At 33.9% G+C, this 26,798-nt stretch overlaps 2 protein-coding genes across 8 annotated transcripts in view; one reads left to right on the forward strand and one right to left on the reverse strand.

The window, feature by feature from the left end:
- Positions 1–19,809, reverse strand: part of cep104 (centrosomal protein 104) — a 34,005-nt gene extending 14,196 nt beyond the window's left edge. For 4 of the 5 annotated variants that reach the window (XR_015497840.1, XR_015497839.1, XM_087264577.1 and 1 more), the window contains exons 1-12: positions 19,763–19,809; positions 19,034–19,160; positions 17,965–18,138; positions 17,681–17,819; positions 17,530–17,592; positions 14,447–14,523; positions 14,193–14,373; positions 13,835–13,990; positions 12,240–12,449; positions 10,258–10,464; positions 8,066–8,233; positions 4,300–4,473 (exon numbers count right to left, since the gene is read on the reverse strand). Coding sequence is in view for 3 of the 5 variants with exons in the window: in XM_087264577.1 (XP_087120703.1) it covers positions 4,300–4,473; positions 8,066–8,233; positions 10,258–10,464; positions 12,240–12,449; positions 13,835–13,990; positions 14,193–14,373; positions 14,447–14,523; positions 17,530–17,592; positions 17,681–17,819; positions 17,965–18,138; positions 19,034–19,146 (1,662 nt within the window). In the remaining 2 variants the exon portion in view is untranslated. Of the gene's footprint in view, positions 1–3,941; positions 4,231–4,299; positions 4,474–8,065; positions 8,234–10,257; positions 10,465–12,239; positions 12,450–13,834; positions 13,991–14,192; positions 14,374–14,446; positions 14,524–17,529; positions 17,593–17,680; positions 17,820–17,964; positions 18,139–19,033; positions 19,161–19,762 lie in introns of those variants that run through there. The other variant, XM_087264578.1, reaches the window with a different exon arrangement.
- Positions 19,810–20,370: 561 nt separating this feature from the next.
- Positions 20,371–26,798, forward strand: part of lrrc47 (leucine rich repeat containing 47) — an 11,503-nt gene continuing 5,075 nt past the window's right edge. The window contains exons 1-5 of one of the 3 annotated variants that reach the window (XM_087263343.1): positions 20,371–20,562; positions 20,643–20,976; positions 22,335–22,802; positions 22,912–23,028; positions 26,561–26,676. In XM_087263343.1, coding sequence (XP_087119469.1) covers positions 22,452–22,802; positions 22,912–23,028; positions 26,561–26,676 — 584 coding nt within the window. In that variant the 5' untranslated portion in view covers positions 20,371–20,562; positions 20,643–20,976; positions 22,335–22,451. Of the gene's footprint in view, positions 20,977–22,334; positions 22,803–22,911; positions 23,684–24,219; positions 26,677–26,798 lie in introns of those variants that run through there. The other 2 variants (XR_015497079.1, NM_001110372.1) reach the window with 2 other exon arrangements.

Genomic DNA, 26,798 nt, shown 5'->3' on the forward strand with positions numbered 1-26,798 from the left:
TGTAACCACTGACTTTCTTAGTAGAAAAACTAAATAATTTAAGTTAAATGGGTACTGGTTTCCAACATTTTTCAAAATATCTTCTTTTGTGTTCAACAGAAAAAAAGAAAGTCAAAAAGGTTTGGAATGTTTTTTTTTTTTAAATATTAATACTTTTTTTGTTTATTGCCACAACAGCAACTTATGGCTCATATCTCATAAAAAAGGCAGTACAGAGAAACAAATACTACATAACAGCAACAACTTCATATATCAGTAAAAAACAGAAAGAAAAAAGAATACTTAAAATTTTACATTAAAAACATTCAGTCCTTCATCTTCTTTTCGGCTTAGTCCCTTTATTAATCAGGGGTCGCCACAGCAGAATGAACCGCCAACTAATCAGTATATGTTTTTACGCAGCAGATGCCCTTCCAGCCGCAACCCAATACTAGGACGACTGTTGGGGAAAATGGAGCATCCAAAGGAAACCTACACAAACACGGGGAGAACATGCAAACTCTACACAGAAATGACAACTGACCCAGCCGAGGCTCGAACCAGCAACCCTCTTGCTGTGAGGTGATCATGCTTTAAAACATTCAATTAAAATTTTCACTTTGATATGTGATAAAAGTTAAATTCATCCTGGAACGACATTTTTAGAAACTTCCATCAAAGTTCCCGTCAGTATAAAATCTAGTAGTGTTTAAAATTTAGCATTCTAACAAAACATTTTTACAAATGAGTCAACCTAAAGTGACCAGTTTGGCATTTAATATAAACAATTTAGTCTTGATCTAGTCTCTTATATAATTTAGTCTCAAAATTAACATTTGAAAAGTGTGTTTTATTCATGCTCTGGTTGATCTCTAGCTGTTTATTATATATAAAGCCATTCCATTTCTCGTATATGCACAAAATAATTATAGATTTATAAGGAGGAAGAAATTAAACATTCTGTCACTCTCATCTGCCAATTCATTACCAGAAAGTCTCATAGGACCTGGAATCCAGCAGAAAACAATGTTGAACTGTCATTTTCTTTCTTATCATGGTAATTTATGGGGTGCTTGAATACAAGATTTGAAGTATGCAACAATATTAATAATTAATATAACTTTTAATATATAATATTTCAATTCATATTTCCCAGCAGTTCTCTTGCTGGGGGATGTTGTATGTTTGTGTTCAAATATTCTGGTTCGTGCTGCTGGTTGTCCCAATAAAATTAATGGGCTTTCAAACTAAAAATAGCCACTGAATTACTGACCAGAAAAAAGAAATGCAGACAAAATTAGATTAAAGAATCAGAAAGTGAATAGATTTATTTCTCACATCATATAGCACAGGAAAATTGCTCATGCTATTATTAACTTGTCCACCTTGCCTACACTGAATACAGGACAAAAAAAAGTATCATATACTGCAAAAATGCTACTTTGTTTCAGCATATATTTTGTGGGTCCAATATGAACAAACCTAATCGTTGGATTACATTATATAATTATTTATTTTAACTTTACATTTAATTTTATATTTAACTGATAGATGCATTAGTCCATTTAAATTTCAGTTTAGATATCTTTTCTACATTATTGCTCATTTCTATAAAGTTATTTTATAATTGTTGTGTCAGACACACATTTAAACTGTACACATCACATTAAAACGACAACTCAAAACTGTGGACGCCCATTGAATCACACAATAAAGGCAATATTCCAAGACAGTAATGGACAAATGTGTATTGGTTGGCAGAGATGTAAAGGATAATGTGGTGTTGATGGCTCTGTAACATGTTAAGGTCTTGGCATTAGTGTTTGACTTTAAATTGTTCACAGCAAGGTGTGGCTTTTGACAAGAAGTATGAGTCACATATCTTTTTGAACATGAGGGCAAAAATACAATGATGTCTTCTTACACAATGGTGACAGACAGACAACCTGTACCAACATCAGTCAATCAAAAAAAAAAAATTAAATAAATCTGTCTGAAAGAGATGTGGTTCATTTCATCACCCAGCAAATTTGAGAGGACATTTTGTACCTGGTGTGGTTATAGAATGATGGTTTAAAAAAAAAGTTGAGTAAACAGTTTATAATACAAATGGAAATAATTGTGATCGGTGATTTCAGAATATACTAACAATCCCTCATGACAGAAATGTAATAAATATGAATATTATTTTGTAACCTTAATGGATAGTTCATGCCATATTCAAATGTACAAGGTTTTTACTCTCCCTTAAGTGGTTCCAAGCATTATCCTGAAGAAGCTGAAAACTGGTAACTTTTAACTTCCTTAGTAGGAAAAACGAATGCTATGAAAGTCAATGGTTACAGGTTTTCAGCTTTCCTCAAAATAGCTTATTTTGTGTTAAATAGAAGAACTAAAACATTAAATAAGAGTGAGTACAATATGATAACATTTTTATTTTTGGGTAAATGATCCCTTTAAATGTGGTAATATTCGAATAATAAAGTAATTGCAGATGTTAATGAGTAAATAAAACACATTCAGCTTCACAGGTAAGTAAAACATCCTCATCCCTATCAGATAGAAATTGCTGATTGTTTGAAGATGAAGTTCTACAGAACTGCCAACCAAACATGTCAGTCCATTCGAGACTGCTTTCTACATATATTGTACTTGTGATATACAATCTAAAAGCCTACTGCAGGTTGTAACTCTGGTAACTTTTTATCTGTATACATGTTGACAATAATATGCTAATTCAATTCAAATTCGCAGTTATAGTGGAGCTATAGCAGGTTTTTACATTCAATTTGCAGAAGTAATCTGGAGTTTTTATGTATACATAATCAAATGTGTAATTAGATAGTTCAATGACTAGAAACGTACAGTTTAGCTACATAGAGGAAGAATGTAGTCCAATTAATGAGTAAATACTGCTTGCTGCCATACCTATCCAACATAGCAAAATAGTATGATTTTAACAAAAGCACTTTATGGCATTTGTCAAATTATGTCTTTAGTTCAGCAAAAACCTTTTAAGCATTTTTATTTCAGAGACTGATAAAGTGGTGGTAAAAATATTCAACACATCATGTTTTTTTCCTGGGAATATTATTTCCAAAGGACCTGTTCACATGTTATTGAACCAGATTTTGGTAAAAACCCAAACAATACAAACATAAAAATATAACAAAAAAATGTTTGCGTGTAATAACAATGGAATGACACACTGATCTACTGAAATGTATTAAATATATTATATAAAAGGCTTTTTTGGTGATATCAGCACCCCAGTGCGGTAAAGTTAAAGATGACTCTCATGTTGAGAATGAGGTCTCCGGTGTGATTTTTTTCACAGACTTCAACAAAGTGTAGAAATCTTGATGGTTCTGTGGGTTTCATTTATCCAAATTGATCTTTGTTTTGTATTTTCTATTGGATTCAAGTCAGGTGATCCTCTGGGCCATTCTACAGCTTGATTTTCTCTGAAAGCATTTGAGAGTTTCATTGCCCGTGTTTTGGATCATTATCTTGCTGAAACGTCCATCGTAGTTTCATCTTCGTTATCCTGATAATGTAGATGTTGGACTGAAGCAGATATTATTAGTTTAAAATGACGAAGGACAGAGAATTGCTGAATAACTTCAGAGAGATTTCTGCTGTTGTCTGTGCTTTCACTGCCTTTCTACACCTCCCTTTCTTCATGTGTTCAATGCTTATTTCCTGTGTCCTTTTATTTTATTACACAACTTAATTTGTAAAATAATTATGTTTGTTTTCTTTTCATATATGTAATTCTTTGGTTGTCATCAACATCTGATGACAATTTCACGTAAACAGCATCTTTATAAATATGTTTTCTGAGAAATATGTTGGCGTTTTGAATACTTATTTCCCCCACTGTGTGTCAATGTATTTAAGAAGTACAGTAGAATGAAGGAGATTCAAAGATAATAAACACAGATCTTCAAGAGCCAAGCATACCTGTTATACCCGTTTATGTAAATCCAGTTGATGATAATGGCTCAGTGAAATGAGGGAATCTCACAGCAGGGTTACATTAAAGCTCATCATTCATGCATACAGAAAACCACAAATACTGTACATCTGAAAGCTCCGGGCCATAAATGTACACAATGCCTTCAAAAGAATTCCCTTCCAGTCACCTATGAAGATTTTTAGTCAGTCAAGTCGTCAATAAAAGCCATATAGAGCTTTACCAGACAAGTTGATATTTTTCCAATGGAAATTTACCTCATCGCACCCAATGACCTGAAAACATGTGAGAAGCGCTTTGCTACAGATGTATTCAGATATAGTATCTCAGAATTGCTCACTAACCTGTATGAAGGCGATAGCCGGCGTTCTGAGTCTCGAAGTGGAGTCTCCGGCTCTGGAGATCAGATTGTTCCAAGTCTGTTCCACGCAGTGACTGATTTCAGATTTGCCCAGCTGATGGTTGGGAATAAACTCACTTAGAATCGTTCTAAGCAGATTCAGTGATGCAAGAAACACCTGAAATACAACACAGACATACACAGCTGTTACACTACATGCTAAAACTCACATGCAGAGTTATTATTCAATATAGTCACATTTCGTTTTATAATTGATTTCATAAGTTTTCTATTTGCCTACTTAACCTCTTTTTAACTGTGTGTAAGGTTTTAACTGAGTGCAGGGTTACTTTACCTACTTTGTCTTGTTTCTAGTCCAAATACTTAGAAATACTTAAATCAAGAACTTTTTTCTAGACAAGCAAAAAAAAAAATTGTCTAATTATCAGAAATAATAAGTAAAAATGATCTGCCAATGGGATAAGCAAAATAATATTTTAGCTTTAGATAAGATTAAGATAATTAAGATTATTTAGCTTTAAGGAAAAACTCCCTTAATTTTGACATTATTTCAGAAAAAATACTGTATATTTTGCTCTCCTATAAAATGCTTGTTGATTTAAGTCTTTTTAGATAGTCTTGCTTGTTTGTTTTATTTTAGAACTAGAAACAATACACACACGTACATACACACAAAATCAAAGCAAGAAACTTTTTGCACTGTTTGGTTAGTTAGATGTCTCAGAGTTCTTAACTAACATCAGACTTCATTTGGGAGGTCTCGGCCCACCTGTTTGTTTACAATAGTCTTCAGATGGCATTGTTCACACATTTGCAAATGAACTGCACATACCACACTCACACCAAAGTTACTATTAATCGAAACTTTTGTGAGATTTTATGGTGCTTATAAACATGTCTTTTTATATACAATCTTCTTTGTAGCATACAACCAAAAAAAGTCTTGCATATACTATACAAATACATGAAATAGAATTTTAGAACATCACTACTAATATTTCCTCCAAATTTTAGCTAAGGTGCATTTACAGATAGAGTCTCTGTAGCTTTTCCAACAACACATGGTGCAGAGTAACGTCAACAGGTCAGCTAAAGCACACAGTTAAATGCTGTGCTGTGTTGATTTAACTAAATAACCGTGGAGAGAGGGTCACTGGAATGTGTCCAGCAGCGGGCACATTGTTCACACTCTCAGTACAAGCATTTAAAGAGCTTTAGATGAAACTCTGAAAGGCCATGACTTTAACAGTGAGTGATTTATCAGAGGACTGTCAGGAGAATTAAACACAGCTGTCACATTACAACCACAAACATGCAAGGGCCTTTAGAATGCCAAAGGATTAAAGAATATTTCATGTGCATTAAAAAACCTATTTGTAAAACTGCGTAATATACATCATTAAAAATTCATTTTATGCTTAACTTACATTTAATGCTAATATAATATAATATGCATGTTATTTTCCCCAAGCAAAGCTATTGCGAACAGTTAAAAAAACATAGATGGGTTTCACATGTTAATTTTGAATGCTCAATGTGAAGAATATTTCATATATGTGACTGCATGGAGTTATGAAGAAATAAACCTGTACATGACCCAAGTAAAAAAAAAAAAAAAACATGAGAGGTGACATTTTAAACCTGTTAGGGAAATAGTTCACACACATGAAAATTCTCACCCATTTACTCACACTCAAGTTGTTCCAAACATTTAGAACTTTTATTTTTGTAAACTCAGGTTAGGCTGGACAATTAATCAAAAAGAAGTCGAAATCGACATTCAGAACCTATAATCGTATAATAAATCTCATTTTTCCAGGTAAAATTTTTTCCAATTACTTTCCCTACCATGTGTGGAGCCATGTGATCCCATTCTTTTAAGGCTGGTTGCATAACCCTCGCCTTACTTTGCGTTACATTGATGATGATTGGAAGTTGAGCCAGAGATGCCTTGAGATGGCATATTTTCCATTACATTAAATTAATATATACAATAAAATATTTACAGATGTAAGAAATACACTGTTTGAAATATTATTTACAGGATATAAAAGAACTATATTATTTAAAAGAGATGCTGCTTATTTTATACTTTTAATATAAAAAACTGAAAATAATTAGTTTTGTTTCCAAAAGCAAGTTATTTATTTTCATTTTTTTAGCAAAAATTGACTGTTGGTTTAAGGCAATGTCTGCTTTAATTTCAGTTTTTACATGTTTAATAAATTTTCATAGATAGTATGTGTGTTTCCTTTAAGTGTACACCTTCATTCAAAAATCTCTCAGCATCAAGGTTTCTGCAGGTTTAATCAAGTCAAATTTAAGACTTTTTAAGACCCTTTTAAGACCATTATGAATTTAATTTTAGACTAATACATGGCTAAACATCAGTGATTTTTTTCTAATGGTTGGTTGCCACAACTACATAAAAAAAAAAAAAATAAATAAATAATAATAATAATAATAATATAATTATTTCTTAGCGACATACTTTAATAGTCAAAAAAAGACTACTCTAGATTCATACACTTTTTTAATGACAAGTTTAACATTGTTAAAAGTTTATTTATTATTTAGACAATTGCATAAATAATCAAAAATATACATTTGTTGACTTTTGGTCCAAATTGATTGAGTATAATTTATCATGTAAAGTGATATGTTGCTCTGTTATTATCATGAGAAATTGTGTAATTACTTTTAGTTTTCTTTCACTGAATAGGGAAATTAATTAAGAGAAATTGATAAGAATAAAAAAAAAAAAGGCAAACCGCTTGTAAAATGGATCTCTTTGCAATAAAAAAAAAATTCAATATTGAAAAAAAAAAGTTTTATTGAGATTGATTGTTGATGGATGTCGGCTCGATTGGGTAGCTTTACTAGGACAGAGGAAAATTAATAACCGTTTAAAATTATTTAAGACTTACAACACACTATTTCAGAGAATTTAAGACTTTTTAAGGCCTAAAATTTTGTTTTTGAAATTTAGGACATTTTAAGACCCTGTGGGAACCCTGAATGTGCGCACATATTTAATGTACAAAACGTGTCAGTCAAGTTTAGAGTGAATAAATGATGATGAAATATTTGAGTAAACTATCCCTTAAAAAGTACAAAATCAATTCATATTGCCATTTACTCAATCTGCGTGACAATTATAATTCAAGGTATGTTGTAATACCATAAACCGCAAGATTAATATATAAATAAATAGATCAGACTGGTTTAAAATCAACAGATCAGACTGGCCCCGGTAATGTGAGTGCAGGTCAAATATATGCCTCTCAAAAAAAGTACCTGTTTAACTATAAGGATATGCCATAATGAGCCTTACATTTAAAATCGATCCTTAATTGATGGTGATCCAAGAAGTGATTCATTTCTTCCACTTCATACCCACTACTACAAGAAAATCGGTTCAATCGCACTTTCCCTCAAACCCGAAGCTAAGTTCACCCTCAAGAAAGATAAGCCAGTCTTTATACAGTATTTGTTGCTGTATCACTTCTACAGATAATCCACAATACTAGACAGAACACGACACCTGCTAAACAGTCACGACTATCAGTCATGCTGATGGTGCCGTTCTGTCTTTGGCCTGAAACTCAACTTAAAAAAGGCAACATGAGAGAAATTAGACAGACAGAGCAAGAGAAAGAAAGAGTAGGAGAGGCCAACAAACAAAAGGTAGAGGCGATAAAAATCAAAGAAAAAGACTAAAGGCTAAAATAAAGTGAGAGCTCTCGTACTGATGACACTTTATCTGTGAGGGCCTTCTTGCAGAGGAACACAGCTGCTCTTGTCATGCTCCGCAGTTCTGCTTTTGAGCTTCCAGACGGGACCTCCATCAGTTTCTTGCGGACTGCCAGCAAAGCATCCTCTCTGTAGGACCATGTCTTGGAATAGGCTCCTGCCACCTAACAGACACAAGAGAAAGAAAGTGAGGATCACATTCCAGAATAACAGAATCCCCCTAGCTGACCTTTTCACCTATGTTAGAGTTTGCAGAGTGCTGTGAGACTGTAAACAACAGCTATGCATGGCCTTCTCAGCTAGTTGTTAAATAGCATGAAAAGGAAGTTGCAATAGATCTTTACTTTACTGTGTGACATATCCAAGTGAAATTGATTCTCAAACATCAACAAAACTTTTATAGACATTGTTAATCATGAATTGATTGGATTTCAAGATTGCTATAATTTGCAAGATCTCATTTAAGAGACAGTTTGCTAGTAGAGAGACCTTATTATTCAAACCTATTGTAACCAATGACTTCCGTAGCATTAGTTACACATAGTTTTTCCTACTTTGGATGTCAATGGGTATCAGTTTCCAACATTCTTCAAAACACCTCCTATTGTGTTTATCAAAACAATAGAACTAAAACTGGTTTGGAACAAGTCAAGGATGAGTAAATGTTCAGAATTTTTGGGTGACCTATTAAAGATTATGGGCCCTATCATACACCCGGCGCAATGCGATGAAATTGTTGTTTGCTAGTTTCAGCTTGTCGCAAGAGTCGTTTTGACGTTTTGCAGCACGTTGTTTAAATAGCAAATGCATTTGTGCTCATATGTGCGTCCATAGGCGTTCTGATCTAAAAAAAAAGGAGGCGTGTTGAGGTGCATTGCTGGTGCGTTGCTATTTTGGGGAACTATAATAGACTGTTCAATAAACCAGATCAAAGCAGGCCTATAGTCCAGCGCAGAGCGCGTTAGTTGTGCACCTCGCTTACACACTGCTTAATACACACATTTAGTACCGCAATACACAAATATCTTTACATATGACAAAAAAATTAAAGGATTAAAATATTACAAAACATATTATTATTTAGCCTACATTAATATAAAAACCACTTTCATGCCTTCATCTCGGGGGACTTTTTTCAGTATTATTTATTATATGCATATTTATATTTGCTTTATTAAAAACAAGCTTAAATTTGCCCACCTGTCAGGTTTAAGACCATATGGGGCATAGAAGGTGTATTTGGAAATAACACCGTTTTTTTATCACACTTCATTATTATTGTTTATTTTTTCGTTTGTTGGAAATTAAAACTAAATTTAATAGTTTTGAAACAAATCTTTGCGCTTAAACTAAATTATGTATAGGCTAATGGATGTCTGTGCGAACAACACGTGAAAGTAAAGGATGAGGAGGCTCGTTTACTCTCATTCTCGCCTGTAGATGCTCTATTTTACAGTTTTCTTACTAGTGAATCGCTCAGTTTTTCCACTTACAAAGTCTGCCATGTAAATAGCAAATGCGCTATGCCACGACGCAAATGACTCTTAAAGAGAATGGGAGATGAGACTCTGATTGGTTCATTCTCAAAACACACCTATAACTGATTAAGTGAATAAGCTCAACCCTGCTAGACCATGCACCATGGCGCAAAGCAGATTTTTCCGTCCTTAAAATTGCAAAAGTGGATTCTGACACGCTCTTAATGCTTTTTTGCCCTGCGCCTTGGACTTTGCACCTGGATCGTCAAAATAGAGCCCCATGTCTCAAATACAAACTATTTACTGTCACCTCCCCTTGTGCCAGTAAAGTAATCATGAGAAGAAAGGTATCATTAAAAGAGGTGGTTTTAATAAAAAACACAAATGTATGTGAACATAAATGTGTTGCATCTGTGTGCACAAATAAATTAACTTTAGCACCACAAGTACCACAAAAAAATAAAACTGCTTAATTTTGTTTTAATAGTGTTTTAAGAGTCATGATCCTAAAAATTAACAATCTGCAATGAATTACCAAAACAAATAAGTAAAATCGTTTGAATTACCTAAACGATTTTTTGCCAAAGTCATAAACAACGGCTTTTACAAATTTGAGATTTAGATCAGTATATTTTGTGATTTAGACCAGTTGTCTTAAATAATAATGATAAAATCATTCAACTGGGAGATGTGAATATTGCATGTCTCACCAGACTCTCTCCATATATTTCAATGGGCAGACTGGCCTCTCTCTGAGCTTTTTCTGTGAGCTCTTCTGGTTGTCCTGATGCCCGAGGGCTACGTGGAGAGGCTGTGTCTGCCAGAGGAAGTATCTCATCAAGCTCACTGACTGACTGATCACTCAACCTGTTCCTGAGAGTTGGCAAAGGCCTCTCGTCATAAGGAAGAGAATTAATCTGTGAAAACACACATGCACACTCATAATGATTAATTTATATGAGGTCCAAACACTTTTTTTCTTTTAAATTAGACATCCAAATCCTTCCCAGCTTCTTTAACTCACGTGAATAATAATTATAACACAAGTGATGTTGAGTAGTTCTTAAAATGCTAGCAATTTGTTACATGCATAAATACTTTGTCATTATAAACTGCAAAGAAATAATATCTGACTGTCATATAAACCCCCTGAAAGGTCTCTTTTGTGCTGAAGTGACAAACACACCTGTCATCCCATAATTGTCCAGCACAAACTGTGTTCTCATCTTACATGTTATTTCAAGGTTATTAAGCAGAATGGCCAGCACCAAAACAACAATGAAAGCCAAAGTGATCAAGGTGCACTAATAAATCCTTAAAGGAATAGTTCATCCAAAAATGAAATTTCAGTCTCCATTTACTCAACTATGATTTGTCACGAACCAGTTTGAGCTTTTTTTCTATTAGAGCTAAACATTGACTTCTAAAGTATTTATGACCGGTTACCAGTTTCTAACATTCTTCAAAATATCTTTAAAAAGAAACTCAATGGTGAGCAAATACAAGAATATTCATTTTTGGAAGAACTATCCTTTAACAATTTGAATACATATGCTCTTTATGGTTGCATTGCCAAATTTGATCAGTTTAATGAATTCTTGCAGAACAAAAAAGCAAGTCTTTAAATAGAAATATCATTTTGATTTGAGCAAGAGAGTCTTTCAATTCAAATAATTTGTTGTTGATGCTAACATGTTTTTTTTTTTTAGATCTTTTTATTAAATGGTAAAACATAAAACTCTCAGGCTAATGCAGATCCCTGACACACATGTTAAACCACACACTTGCACAAATAATAAATCTACAAAGAGCCTTGTGTCTGTGAAGATAGAGTTTGAATATTGTGCTGGAGAAGAGTAGAGCTACACACAAGGAAAGAAAGAGAGAGTGTTTTTCATTAACGCAAATAACCCTTTATGGGGTGTATGGCAGAAAGAAGAACCCTTAAAAGTAGTATCTGTGGTAATGTAAAAGAACCGGGGGAAAAACAAAATATGCACTGGATGATATTTTCATATTCTGCTATGGTTGTTTATTTATTTTTTATTTATTTATTGCCACATCAGCAACTTATGGCTATTTCGTGGCAAAATGGAAATACATGTGCAGAGTTACTGAAGTTTGTCCTGACCGCTTGCGGTTCTTTTTTAGTTACTTCTTTGGTTTGGTGCGTTAATCTGATCGTTACTATTATTCAAAAGAAGGTAATGATTCGCACTCAATTGCTTCATACTGTTTTTATTTTTACTTTTTCTCACAATGAGGAAGGCTTTGTGCCGAAACGTCTGTTTGTCTGTTATCACCCGTAAAATGTAAGAAAAAGTAAAAATAAAAACAGTATGAAGCAATTGAGTGCGAATCATTACCTTCTTTTGAATAAAAATGGAAATACATAAAATATTACATGATAAAAACTAATTTATATTACAATAAAAAAGTTATTTAGACAAGTATATAAAATATAAATAGATAAAATTCACACAAGTTAAACATGATTTGTCAGTTCAATTTTTGATCATTTTAAATTCTTCCTGGTGGTACCTTTTTAAAAATGTCCATCAAAGTACTCTCCTTAAAAAAATGTTGTATAATGGTATTAAAACGTACACATTCCAACAAAATATGTTTTAAGGTTAGAGCAGCCTGGCAGTGCTACCGTATGGCTGTTACTTTGGCATACACTGACACTTACATCAATCTTGGAGACGTGAGGAGGGGTGAAGGGGGTTGAGGGGATGGTATGCTTGGGACTAGTTGTTTTTGAAGTGTCCTGCTCATCTGTGTCCTTCACAGGTCCTTGTCTCTTCTTTCTATGTGTGTCAGGTGGATGAGGCATGTGTTTCTGTGTCCCCACTCGTGGAGAGAGAAATCCAGAGTCAGAAAGTCCAGACATTCTGTGTATCTGAAAGAACAGGAAAAAAGGTCACATTTAGGGATGAAAATGTTAAGAACTGATGATTTGTTGATGTTTAAGCTGTCTTACATTTAAGACAGCTAGTCACACAAAAACAGAGCTCTCTATAATAACTGTCCACATCATTTATTTTCTGTTGTATAAACATCTCTCTAGCTTCAGATGATTAAGAAGCAAGCAGCTGATCTCAGAACAACCAGCACAGTCATTATTCAGCAAGGAAACTGCTATATCAGAGTACTAATCTTACTGGAGCTGGGCCCTCACGACACAACAGTTGCATTATTCATTCAGAAAATCAAATTAAAGGTAAAGTTCATGCAAAAAAAAACATAATATTCACTAACTATTTGAACACTGGCATATGTAAGTTTTTTTACACACACACCTTATGTTTATTTAATAAAATGGTAAAAAAAATATTGCTACAATATTATTACACTTAAGTAAAACACTGAAATACTACTTTAATAATGTTTCTTATATTAATATATTTTAAAATATAAAGCTTAATTAACAGAAGTCATTACAGACTTCAGTGTCATGAGATCTTCAGAAATTATATTAATAATCCAAATTGGTGCTCAGGAAACGTTTCTTGTCATTATCTATATTGAAAAGCAATACCATGCTTAATATTTCTGTAGAAATCTTCATCTTCAAAAGACATTTCAGTAAGTTTCTAAAACTGTAATCATTCTTACTACAAAATCTGTAATATTATACATTCCAACAGGAATTTGCATGCTTTGAATTTTGCATGAGAAGAAAAAATGTGTTTATTAAGTTGGTCACACAAACTCATACTTAAAACTAGGCATGGGTGGATAACCGTGTTCAAGGTATACAGCGGTTAGGAAAAGTCTTTCTCCAGCAGAAAATATCTCCAAACAAGCCGTTTTAAATTGTAAAGAAATCTGTGTTTTTGAAACAAATGAGGACAGCAGAAGTCAATGATTCATTTAAATTATTTAGCCTGACATGTTTACTGTTCCAAAATATTATAAATATTTCCCAAATTAAAATATACCGTGTACAAAGGGGAAAAGGCTTTTGTTTGTCACCCAGACATTTTAAAAAGGGCATCCATTAGAGCAGTAATGTCAATAACGTGATGCCGTGAAACTGTGATATTTATATCCAAGGTTATCACCGTCAGAATCTCATACCGGCCCATGCCTACTTAAAACTGCTTTGTTTGAAGTTGTTCCTTATACATTTTTGACATTAGTGACAATGGCCCTCTTTGCTTACAAAGCATCACTGGAATTTCACTACTGTCACCACACCTTTAGTGTCTTTCTGTCACTTTTGTTCACACATACTGAAACCCAACATTATTTAGATGGCTAAATTGATGGGTGCATGTATACCTGACTGATGTCCAGCAGGTTGTGGATCTCCAGCTGATGGTAGACTGCGAGTCTGTAAGCATCCATTTGTTCCTTTTTCTGCTTGGCTGTGTCATAGTCCTCTCGTTCTATTGCACTGAGTTTCTCTACATCATACCGGCCCAACCGTTCGCCCACCTACACAAAAACAGAAAAAAATACAAAAGAAAAGAGCTTATTTGAGCTTTAAAGAAGACATTTGACTTGCCAAAAAATTACTGCCAGGCTATATAACAACTGCGGTTTTATTTAAATATCCCTTTCAAGTTAATATGTCCAAAGTTCAACAAAGTACATCCAAATAAAGAACTTTCAAACAAAACAAGGCTAATATAATTACCTTTTGCAGGTCAGCAATAGCTTGTTTGAGTTCTTTGGCCGAATCAAATCTTTCCTCTCGAACCATGACCTGTTTTTTTTGGTCTAGCAGGCGAATGATATGGGCCACCTCAGGGTCCTGATACATGTCAAAGGCCAAGTCATCCAGCGGCGAGATGAATTCACATTTATAACTTGAGAGCCTGCAAGATGATAAGAGTAAACACACAAGAAACGTAGAGGACACATTGCACTTATTTATTGTAAAGATTTTACCCTGTGTAAGTGCCATCCAATGAGGAACTGTACTGGCTGCTGTTCAGAAATTGATCAATCAGATGATCTCTGCTTAGCTGGAACAAACACAAGAAAATTAATATTTAATTAAACAGTTAAAGCAAATACACTATTCCTCCAGTTGAATTTCTTTTTATATTTAGAAAGCATGACAATGTTTATTTTATTAAGCAAGGGTTTGTTAAATTGACCAAATGTAACAAAACTATATTATTATAAACAATTTCTTTCAAAAAAATTAATTATTTAATTCTAAAAGTATTATATATAGCTGTATATATAAAATATAATGCTTTATATATCTATATATCACAATATCTATTTTTTATTGTACGATATATTGTACCAAAATGTATCACGGTAAACAATGTTATGGTAATTAAGACAATTTCTGCCACTTATTTTACAACGCCAGAATGACAATATAACAGTATCAGAATACAAGCACTCTCTTTCAAAGAACACATATTTTTTCATTATTAAGAATTTTACATTTACATACATTTACATTTAATCATTAAGCAGACACTTTTGTCCAAGGCAGCTTACAATGGAGTGTATGCACAGCTACTGTTTTTCAGCTAATGATAAACTTCAGGTGAAAGATTAATGTGACTATTTTCAAGTTCATAAGATTCCATTTACAGCATCAATGTTGTAATGTAATTAAATAGACTTAAGCATTTATTTAGTTGTTCAAACATAAAATAAACTGTCATATTTCAAATACATGGCAGGGGAAAATGGAATTTAATGCAGTGCTTCTAATCCTTTCTGAAACCCACTTCATATCGTATATCTATCAGGCTGTGAAGATCACTGATTTTTTTAAGAAATCAGACCTTAAACATGGCAATTTTATAATGGAAAGACCAGAATGGCTGAGGCTGGCTGGTTGGCTGAAATTAAATGTCCATATGCATATAAACCCCATTAAGGAGGCATTCAGCGATAATACAAAGTAACAGTTATACAAAGTAACTTGTTTGTGCTCAAAGAATTTAGTGCTAAAGTCAGAGTGTTTTTTAATTTAAATTTTTTAGAGAAAGAGGAAGGAAGAGAGAAAGTGCTTCTACATGTGGTCTTGGTTTTATTCACCAGGGTTAAAGTGTTCTCGGAAGAGATGGGTTTCTAGTTCTCGTTTGAAGGATACTAGTGAATTTGCAGTACGTGTGGGAAATTTTAACAATTTAATAATTAGGCATGAGAATCACATTGAAAAAAAGTTACATCATGAATAAAAATAATAAATTGTAACAAAAAAGTGCAAGGTAACAATGGTATTTAGATAAATACTATAATACTTAAGAGTAAATGCTGACACTGACATCTCCAATAGAGATTGGCTGAAATGACTAAGGTTGCGCAAACAGCTAAAATGTTGCTATTGCATGGATGTTTATGCATTGACTTTTATGCATGGGCGAAATATATAGCATCACCAAAAATATTTAGGTCATGTGTGTGTGCTGTGTGATAAGTCAGTATATTGATTACCATGACAGGCCTAGTTAAAAACTGTAAAAATATTAACTATCATTACAGAAATAATAAACTAAATACACTGAAAGATCAAAGGCTAATTTGAATATTGCAATAACAATGTTCAGTTTTACAGAATTAGAGACTTCTTAAAGGATTTAAGTTCTCAAAAGGGCAAATTTTGACTAGAATAACCTAAATATGCATCACATCCTTTGAATCAAATGTCTTTTGGCTATTAATCTCTACCCAACAAACAAAGGTTAAATATCTTGATTTCTCCCTGTGAACCAAAACGTATTATCACCGGAGTCCTGGATAACACAAAGAGACTCTAAACTGGACAGAGAGAGAGAAGGATTAGAGATTAACAATGCAGAGATTGTTAGTAAGGTGGGAGGGGATGAGAGAGAGAGGAAGTCATGGAGAATAAAAAAGGGGGGGGGAGACAAGGTGAACGTAAGAGGAGAAAGAGAGCATGAGAAAAAGAGAAGGGGGAGAGAGTGAACTGGAGATGGGGGAAGGCTGATGCGGATATATTGATGAGTGATCTGATTTGAAGCTCTGCTGTGCTTATGGAGCTCAGACTCACATTACACACATCCACATTCCACCACTGAGCACAAGCCATTAGACCTCCTTAAGAACAACAGCATATGGAAAAAATGCCTGTCGGGTACTACTGATGTACTAACTAAAATGTGAGACATTTAAACCTCAAACCACAAAATGAATTTGATGCGTCCCAGAAAATATATTAAATAAATTGACGCTGCTCCATCTAGCTATTGGTATTTTTTAATAATAATTGTTTTCCTGAAAATTTATTTGCATATTAGAATATCACTTGCAATGGCCACAGCATGTTGAACTGGAATTAAAACTGGTAAAACGGCAGGTAAGAATTTAATTAGTTCAAAACAAACTTAAAAACTATTTTTTTTTCTTTGAATATTTTAAGTTTATTTATACATTCATAATAGTTAACACCACACCACATAATATAAGCTTAACATAGTTTTATATTTTCCTCATACATTAGTAAATAACCTCCACCAAAATGAATACTTAGAACATCAAAGGATAATTCATAATTCAATTTAATTATTTGTTAAACAGGATTGTTTAAATAATTACATTCTTATATATATATATATATATATATATAAACTAAGTATATTTTAAAAATATGTAATGTATAGGGCACATTTCACACAAATTAATTATTTAAAAAATTATTAATTGATATTAAAAATATTATTTAATGCTATTTAAATTCTACTTCCTCAAATATATATTTTTAAATCAACAATTTTGTTGAGCCTTAATCTGAACTCAGGAGCTAAACCAAAAATCTGATACAACCACTGACAAAATGATACAAGTTAAATTTATTTGTGCATGCAATGAGTAAAAAGTGTCTAAAAACAACAAATTCTGTTTAAAACAACAATTTGGCAACTGACAAACAAATGATGACTGCTCTGAACTAAATCTGAGTGAATCCTGTTTGACAGTAAACCAACGCCACCTGGGGGATAAGGTGAGAATATTTCCATAAACAAATGACTATTACTTACTGTTGTTCCAATGTCACTTCCATCTATAGGGTCACCCAAAATATTTAGAGCCACCAACGCAACCTACAATATAGAAAAGAATGTGAGAAGACATCCTTATATTTTACAATAAACAAAGGCATTCCAATTGCCCACATAAACCAGTTTGTACCTGATTGTAGACATTGTATTGATTAACATGGTTTCTGTGAAAGGTAAGCTTCAGGAAAGACCCAACAGCATCAACATGAACTGACTTCAGCTCTCTGGCTCTGAACCCAGTCTTCTCATTGTCAGAGAGAGAAACATACCTGGAAAAGGCAACTCATTCGTTTCAGTGATATTTCAGCAAGATGTCTTTCTTAATGTGTGATTAAATGTTATATAATTAATATACCCTAACTGTTGAGATTGACCAAAATAAAAAAGAGCAGTGATGCTTAGTTCTTAGCTCACCCCAGTCTATGGAGACTGTGAGCCTGCTGGGCTGAGTTGGACTCAGGCAGCATGTCTCCAACATGGAACTCCACCTTGGACGGGATGAAGTACTGATGGGCCAGGAGCTGGAGTTTCCTGATGCGGCATCTCTCGGCCAACTGCAGAATTATTTCCTGAGGGAATGGACAAAACCTACACACAATAGATACAACATTAAAGTAAATACCACTTTAATTAATAACCAGCTATTATGGCAATAATTAACAGCTCATCAAAAAGCTTTTATATTTACAAAGACTTAAAATAATTTATCCTAATTGTAAAAGCATCATTTTAAAATATAAAAATTGGTTCCTATTTTTTTCCAAAAGAACCTTATTTTAACATTAACACACAAACACTGTTTGACAAACGGCAAAGAAACAAAGAAAGAGCAAGATTTAAAGGATTAAAGTGACAATAAAAAAATAATTAATTATTTAAAATTAAAATAAAAAATTGCAGACAATAAAACAAGGCTCTGTTTTTATAAAGAAGTTTGTGAATATGGAGTGTTCTGCGTATTTTAACATGAATACACTGTATTACAAGCATACACTTCGGTTTTGAAAAACGCAACATATTTGTTTTTTCGGGCAGCAGTTTAATATTTACAACAGTCCATGAAAGCTCAGATTAACTTATGTACTGTCTGAACAAAAGCTGCAGACAGTCTGAATGAAAATGTAAATACTGTAAAGAAGACATTTTACTTTCTATGGAATACAAAGAAAAAAATAAAATGGAAATGCCATAAAAAAAACTCAAATATTTACTAAACGCTTTTTAATTCCAGTAATCAAATATACAGTCGATGATAATAAACATGTGAAACTACCTGGATATAATAATGTAATAATCTTTCTGAAATTATATCATGGTTTATAATCAAACTGGTATTTCTTTCATTCCTTCCAGACTTTAAACTTGTGTGAGCTTTCAGCTTTGTAATTTGTGATCCCTCATAAATCATGTTGGGTATCGCTACACCTGCCTGGGTTGAGAATATAAAATATATCCTGACAAACGAAATATAAAGTACTTTAACCTAATAGATCTCCAGCCACTGACGGTGGGCGCATGGACCATCAGCTTTTTGGCATTGTAGTTTCCTTCATGACCAGACCAGCTGATCACAGAGAAGCCTATCTTATGAGGCATCCCAGTCCTGAGCTCTGATGGGGACAAACACAACATGATCTTTAATATCCCAAAGCATTCCAGACACACTGAATTAACCTGGCAATCTAGACAAAATTCTTTATTGTGGTAAGTTACATTCCTTTACATGCTACAAATAAGCCCTTTTGATACAGTTATATGAAAAATATAATTATCTTTGGGCTGAGATAAAGAATAATCTAAAAAAAAAACTAACGACAACGAACTTTATTAAGAGAATACACCTTATTTACATAGCATTTGTCCTTCTTAAACATGCTGCATGAAGTTGCCACGTTAATTAGTAGCTACCTGTTGTACGTTAATACTTATTTCAGTCTACCCTTACATATTGCACATTGTGCTTATAGCTTTGCTGCATATTAAGATAGACCTTAATCGAAATTGATTGGTATGTAAAGAGTTTAGCATTAGCGTGCAATCGGGCTAACGTTAACCAAACACTAACACATTACGCCAACAACTCCTCCAAAACAGCACTTAGGATCTTAACGTTACCCACAAACTAAACGTTAGCCAGATACAATTCAGAGCGATTAATTATTAGCAGTTTAAACATTTTCTATTTAGCACATGAAATTACAAAGTCGTTTACCCAAATATAGCAGTTGCCCACATTCATCTCCATAACCACCGTTTGACAACTGTGGCATGTGCGCATGCGCAGGTTATTTCGATCGTTCTAGACTGAATCCGCTGTTTCTGAACAAATCTTTAGGATGAATGAATCGTTCTCGTTCACGTCTTTACGCAGCACTTTTGTTAACCAAAAAGTCTACTCTGTTTGAAGAACGTTTATGCAGTGAAATATTCTGAACGGTATTAAATATTGTTTTATTAGTTATAATAATAATAATAATAATATCCAAAAACTGAAATTCCGAAATACAACGGAACCTTTTTTGTGGTATGTTAAGCGATTCCTTTGAACAAAGAGATTCAAAAGATTCGAGCCACACGGGTGAATCAAAACTAAACTAGTTTGTGTCATGGAGTATGGGTGGATGCTGGTACTTGTAGTTCTTTTTAAAAATAAGTCTTTTACAAATGGGGTTATTACACTAATACGACAATGTGTACAGTTTAACAATAAAGGCTAAATTTCTAAAAGAAAAACTTGCGTATTGAGTCAATTAAAACGTAATTTGAAATGATAAACTCTAGTTATCTTATCGAGTTCTTCTTCCGGGTTTTAAGTTATCCAAGTTCCGGGTTACGTTGGACAGCATGGCTGAAGAAAATAGCTCTCAGAATGTTTGGCCAGAAATAGAAAAGGCAGAGAAGGAGAACCGGCGTGAGTTGGTGCTTCAGGGTTCAGCGGTTGACAAAAAGATCCAGAGTAGCGGCGGACTTCATGCGGGACTTTATTCCCTCTCGCTCCTGAACTACCTGGAGGTCAGTCAGTGTCCCAGTTTACATGAAATCCACGAGAACATCAGAAACCTGTCTCATCTACAGAGTCTGATCCTCTGCAGGAACAAGCTCACTTCCGTGCCTAAAAGCATCGGCCACCTGAAGGCGGTCAAAGTGCTGGATTTGTCCGTGAATCAGCTGCAGGCTCTGCCGGAGGAGATATGTGCTCTGACCGAGCTCAACACACTAAATGTCAGCTGTAACAGCCTCACTGCTCTGCCTGACGGTCTCAGCAAGTGTGTGAAGCTCGCCAGTATCAATGTGTCCAAAAATGAGCTTTCACGGCTCCCAGAAGACCTGTGGTGTTCTGGCCTGGAGCTCCTCAGCAGCATTATTGCATCAGAAAACGCGATTGAAGAGCTGAGCAGTGAGATTCAGAACCTGCCTTCACTGAAGGTGAGAGAACAGAATAAAATACTGAAATTCCTTGATTTTATGCTGTATTTAAATTTAACATGTAGAGTTAACATAAATATAATCAGGTTAAGTGTATTATGCTATCAAATAAATAAATATTGTCTATTTTCATGGAATTATGAGTATTGTGTTTGTTGAAATATTTGTTTGTTTATTAAAAATGACATTCTTTGATTGGTCAAAGTATTTTGGACTTTTTAAATTAGTTTGGCACAAATGGCTTTAATTTTAATAGAAAATTTTTCTATTTGTAATTTTGATTACTTTGAATAATCAGTTATTATTTGTTTGAAAGTCTTTGGCAAATTAAATCAGTAAAGTTAAAGCTGATTCAGTAAAAGTTTATATTAAAATTATAATCACATTATTTTTAAGTGAAGAAAATATAAAGAATTTAGGTTGGCAGTTGGCTATTATGTCCTTAAATATTGTTGATAGAAAATTTTGGGAAAAGGTTAGTAGTTAGACTAGGGCTGGGCGATATGGCCTAAAATCGTAATCTCGAATAAATTAATAATTTAATTTTATCACGATTAACGAACGATTATTTTATTATTTATTTTTTTGCCCTCATAGTTCATTTACAAGTTTTGTACATTAGGTATACTCGCATATTAAAAGGGAGAGATTTACCAGATTTTAAAATAGTTGAAGGAAACACACATTATCTGCTGTCTATGATTGTTTATTGAACATCAACATTGAACAACTGACATTAAAGCACACATTGCCTGAAACCAACAGTCACGTTTTTCTTATAAAAAAAAAAGTAAAAATAAATAACTTGCACTTTTGGAAATAAAATTATTTATTTTCAATGTTTTTCAAATGAAAAGTTGTAAATAAGCTGTATCTTTTCTAAGTAAAATAACTCGTATTGTATATCATGTAAAGAATATTTTAAAAAGTGCATTTCTTGAATCATTTGTAAATAAATATTTTAATGTAAATAATAATTTTATCTTAATGGAAAATATGCCGTCTCTGGTGCAGCTTACAATCATCATCAATGTAGTTCGAACGTGCCTGCACAAAGGCTGCACCAGACCATACCCATGCATTCGACATAGAAGTATTAAGTAGCATTAACAGAGCAGGGTCACTGCTCCACACGCGATAGGGAAAATCATTGAAAAAACTGACCTGCAATAATTTGATCGATTGTAGGTTCTGAATGTCGATTTCGATTACTTTTCAATAATTGTTTAGCCCTAAGTTACAATTTATATGCGTGATAAATATGCATAATCTAAAAATTATTCTGTTCTTGAACGTCAATCTATATTTGTTTTTACTTGCACTCTCTCATACATCTCTCTCTCTCTCTCCATCCTCAGGTTTTGGATCTCTCCAACAACAAGCTCCAGGAGCTTCCAGCAGAATTGGCTGACTGCCCCAAATTGAAAGAGACTAATTTTAAAGGCAACAAACTGAAGGACAAGAGGCTTGAGAAGATGGTAAATGGCTGCCCGACCAAATCAGTGCTGGATTATCTCAGAGCGGGAGGGAGAGGAAAAGGGAAAGGCAAACAGCAGGACGGAGAGGTGAGCGAGAAGGTTGACAGTGGTCGTAACGCCTCCAAAAAGAAAAGTGCCGCGAAACAGAAAAGCAAAAAAGAGGAAGAGGATGTGGATGAGCTCAATCAGATGGTTGTGAGAATTCTGCACATTTCAGAATCACCTACAGCCGTCACGGTGAAAGTTTCTGCAGCAGTCAAAGATGTCCGACCATACATTGTGTGCTGCATTGTGAAAGGCATGAACCTCAGACAAGGAAATTCACTTAAGAGGTTTTTAGTTGCTCAGGTAACAAAAAGTCTCAAGGAATATCTATCTGTCTGTTTATTTAATAAAATTAAAACAGGTGTAAAATTAAAGTTCCATAATTATTTCTGTATTGCTATTCTGTCTGCAGACCAAACTCCATGATGAGATTTGTGCCAAAAGGACAACAGCAACCATTGCAACACATGACCTGGGCTTGCTAAAGTATCCTCTGCTGTATGATGCTAGGCCACCAGATACACTGAAGGTATATAAAAGTTTTCTAATTTAATTGTATTTCTATTTACGTTTATAAAATATCCTTAAATCAACATAATTAAATGGTCTTGACTTGGTGGTCTTGTTTTTTGGCATTACACAAATCAATCAGAACAACTCCACTAGTTGCATAACAGTCAAACAATGCAGCAGCAATGAATGTTTAATAACCTTTGTCGATACGTTTTTTTATCAATGGAGGGAATCTGGTTTCAAAGCCACCAGCTGACTGACACAGAGAACTCCCATAATCCTCAGTTTTTAATTATAAATGAACAGTCCTTTTCTCGCTGTTGTTTGTTTTGTGTTGACAGTGAATTCAGCACCTCACTAAGAGGCCCCATGCAGTAAGACAATAGGATGTGTTATATTGCTTCATTCCCATAATTGATGGCTTCATTTATTCGCCAGAGAAGAAGAGAATTGAGCAATAGGCTAAGATGCAATTAACAGAATTTTGTGTATTTGTCTAAGGGCCATTCTACCTAATGGGTGCTATTTTTGTGTATAAATATGCATGAAAATGACCTCAAAGCACCTTGAACTATCAAGAAAAGTATCCTGCACATTCATTCCACAGAAAATGTTACATTTTTTATTTAGATTTTTTTTTTAAACTATGTTAATAAAAGCATTTTATGCATGTCCACTATCTCAAATTCAATATTTTGAGATTAAATATGACATATGATGCAAATCATTTGTGTTATATTATTGTATACTTTTATATTTCATTTGAGATTCAAATATAAATCTTGCAACATTTGGGACTTCCGAAAGCAATGAAAAGACCAAAAATTTATCTCATTATCTTTATCATTATCATATTAGGTGAAATGGCCCTCAAGGCACTAGAAAGTCACACTGTTGTGGAAGTAATTAATAAAATACAGGGTTCATACGGTCAGGAAAGCCTGGAAAAGTTCATGGAATTTTGACATGGCATTTTCCAGGCCTGGAAAAGTTTTGGAAAATCAGAAAACTCGCAAAGTTTTGGAAAAGTCGTGGAGAACAGATATCTGCATACTTGAATATAGGTTAGTTGTCTACTGCTTTTCTGTCCTTGGCCAATCACATAGTCTGACATTATTAGTGCGGTGTAAACATTATCTAAATAAATGTTACATAGATATAAATATAAATTGGGCAATGGGTGGCACAATCGCCTCATTTGAAACAGCTAACAGCAAGAAGGTCGCTGTTTCAAGCCTCAGCTGGGGTATTTCTGTGTGGAGTTTGCATGTTCTCCCTGTGTTGGCTTGGTTTTCCTCGGGGTGCTCCGGTTTTCCCCACAGTCCAAACACATGCGATACAGGTGAATTGAGTGAGCTAAAATTGTCCGTTGTGTGTGTGTGTGTGTGTGCGCGTGTGTGTGTGAATGAGTATGTGTGTATGGATGTTTCCTAGTGATTGGTTGCGGCTGCTGTATGCGGGCATCTGCTGTGTAAAACATATGCTTGATAAGTTGGCGGTTCATTTAGCTGTGGCGACCCCAGATTAATAAAGGGATTTAGCCAGAAAAATGAATGAATGAATGAATAAATAAATAAAAATTGAAACAAAGTAGATTGTTGCATCTTGTATGATAAGCTATAATAGATTTTATCATGTATTATTTTGTACCACGCATATATAAACATTGCATAAAACATTTTTTGTCATGAAAATTTACTTGAAAGTCTTGGAAAAGTCATGGAATTTTAGTAGTTAAAATGTATATGACTATGAACCCTGAATATAAAACTGACTGGGTTGAGATCTGGTATGTGGAGGACATTTGAGTGTAGTGAACTCATTGTCATATTCAAGTAATCAGTTTGAGATGATTTGAGCATTGTGACATGATGTGATCCTGCTGGAATGTAGCATTACAGTATCCATCCACTGTGGTCAAAACACCAACCTGATTTCACCAAGTAAAATATGTTTCTGGATTAACACTATTGTTGATCCAGGAACAAAATTCCAATCAGAATGATACGTTTACAGTTTATGTTTGACTTAGTTTAAGTTTAGACTTGCGGTTAGATTTCTGCACTTCTACATGACTGTTTCCAGCTATTATTCCCCTCAGATTTTGGGAATAATTTACAATTATGGTTGTATTTAGGGGTAGGGATTACATTTTAGAATAAATATGATGTTCCAGGATCAACATAGATGTTAATCCAGGATCGCATCATACTTGCCAAAATCATGATGTGCGGGGTCAAAAAGGGATGAACATCAACCAGTACCCATGTAGGCTGTTGTAATTCAAAAAAGCTCAGATGCTACTAAAAAGGGACCTAAACTGTGCAAAGAAGACACCATTAGACCACCAACACCCTTAAAGGGATTAAACATAGTTTTTTCCTATTGACCACAAAAGAAAATCCGCTTGTTAAGTCATGACGTATGAAATACTGTTTCCTGGTCCAAGCCGCTGCTTATTTGAATTGAGACAATATTCGTCTATGGCCACTTTTTAATCATATTACAAATTAAAGAGAATTGTATATACAATTATGGAGCACATAACAGTATCTGGACTTATTAGTTATTAGTTGCTTCACAAACACCTAATTTTGAACAATTTATAAAAAATTAATCACATTTTGCCCATCGGATATTAGGCATGGGTATTTATATTGGGATCGTGATTTTCGAAAGTATTACAGTGCTTTTTAAACATTTATTATTACCATTTGATGAGTCTCCCTATACAGTTTGAAAAAGCGATTGGACCCGGACGCTGCTTTGCAAGACGTCACACTTAACCAGCTGATCATTTGAAAAATGCTGCTAGCTGGCACTCATAGTCATTTTTTTTCCTAGTCGGAAGTCGATGGATTCCAGCAACCAGCATTCTGCAAAAAAAACTTCTTTTGTGTTCAACAGAAGAAAAGAATAAAGCTTTAAAACCACATGAGGAGAATAAATTATTATCTACAGCATAAGCTATCTCTTTTACCATTGATAGAAGGTAGGATGGATCCACATCCACACTTATATTTTTTATGCCAAATTCTGACCCTACCATCTGAATTCTTCAGCAGAAATTTAAATCTGTTAAACCAGACAACATTTTACAAAGTTCTGTTGTCAAATTTTGTGAGGCTGTCAGAATAGTAGATGCAATTTCCTGTTTTTAGCTGACAGTGGTTGCACCTGATGTGGTTTTTGTCTGTTGTAGCACATCGCGTTCTCTAAAACTCTTACCGTTCAGAGATTTACTTTTTTTTTAAATCAAGCCACACTCAAAATGTGCAGCTCATGCAAATGAGCTATAGACATGCTCTTTCATGTGTCACGTTTTTTGTTTCCTTGATGTTAATTGTATTACATTCTGTAGGTCCCAGTATGATAAAATAATAATATATTTTATGTCTACTTTTATCCTGATTAAGAAATAAATGCAATTTTAGCAGAATCATTACCACAATAGAAACACACCCTACACAGTAATATATATTTGTTTTTGAAAAAAATGTTAATGTAGTCATGCATAACTTGTGTTTTTATTTTGAAAAAATGTGTAGATCATTCCTCTGGGTCGTAAGGAGGTGAAGGCAGTTGATCTTCTGAGGCAACTTCAACAGGAAGCACACGAACAGAGAAAACAGAAAAAGCGGCAAAACGTTTCAGGACTCCACAAGTAAGAGAACACAAAAAAGCATAACACCGATTAATCACTAGAGGGCACAATCTGTTAAAGAAATGCTAAAGGTCTTGTTCAAAATTTAATTTAATAAAGTTTCCAACTGCTTTCCTATGACA

The sequence above is a fragment of the Danio rerio genome, chromosome 8, assembly GCF_052040795.2.
Source record: "Danio rerio strain M-AB ecotype USA chromosome 8, GRCz13ab, whole genome shotgun sequence".
NCBI lineage: Eukaryota > Metazoa > Chordata > Actinopteri > Cypriniformes > Danionidae > Danio > Danio rerio.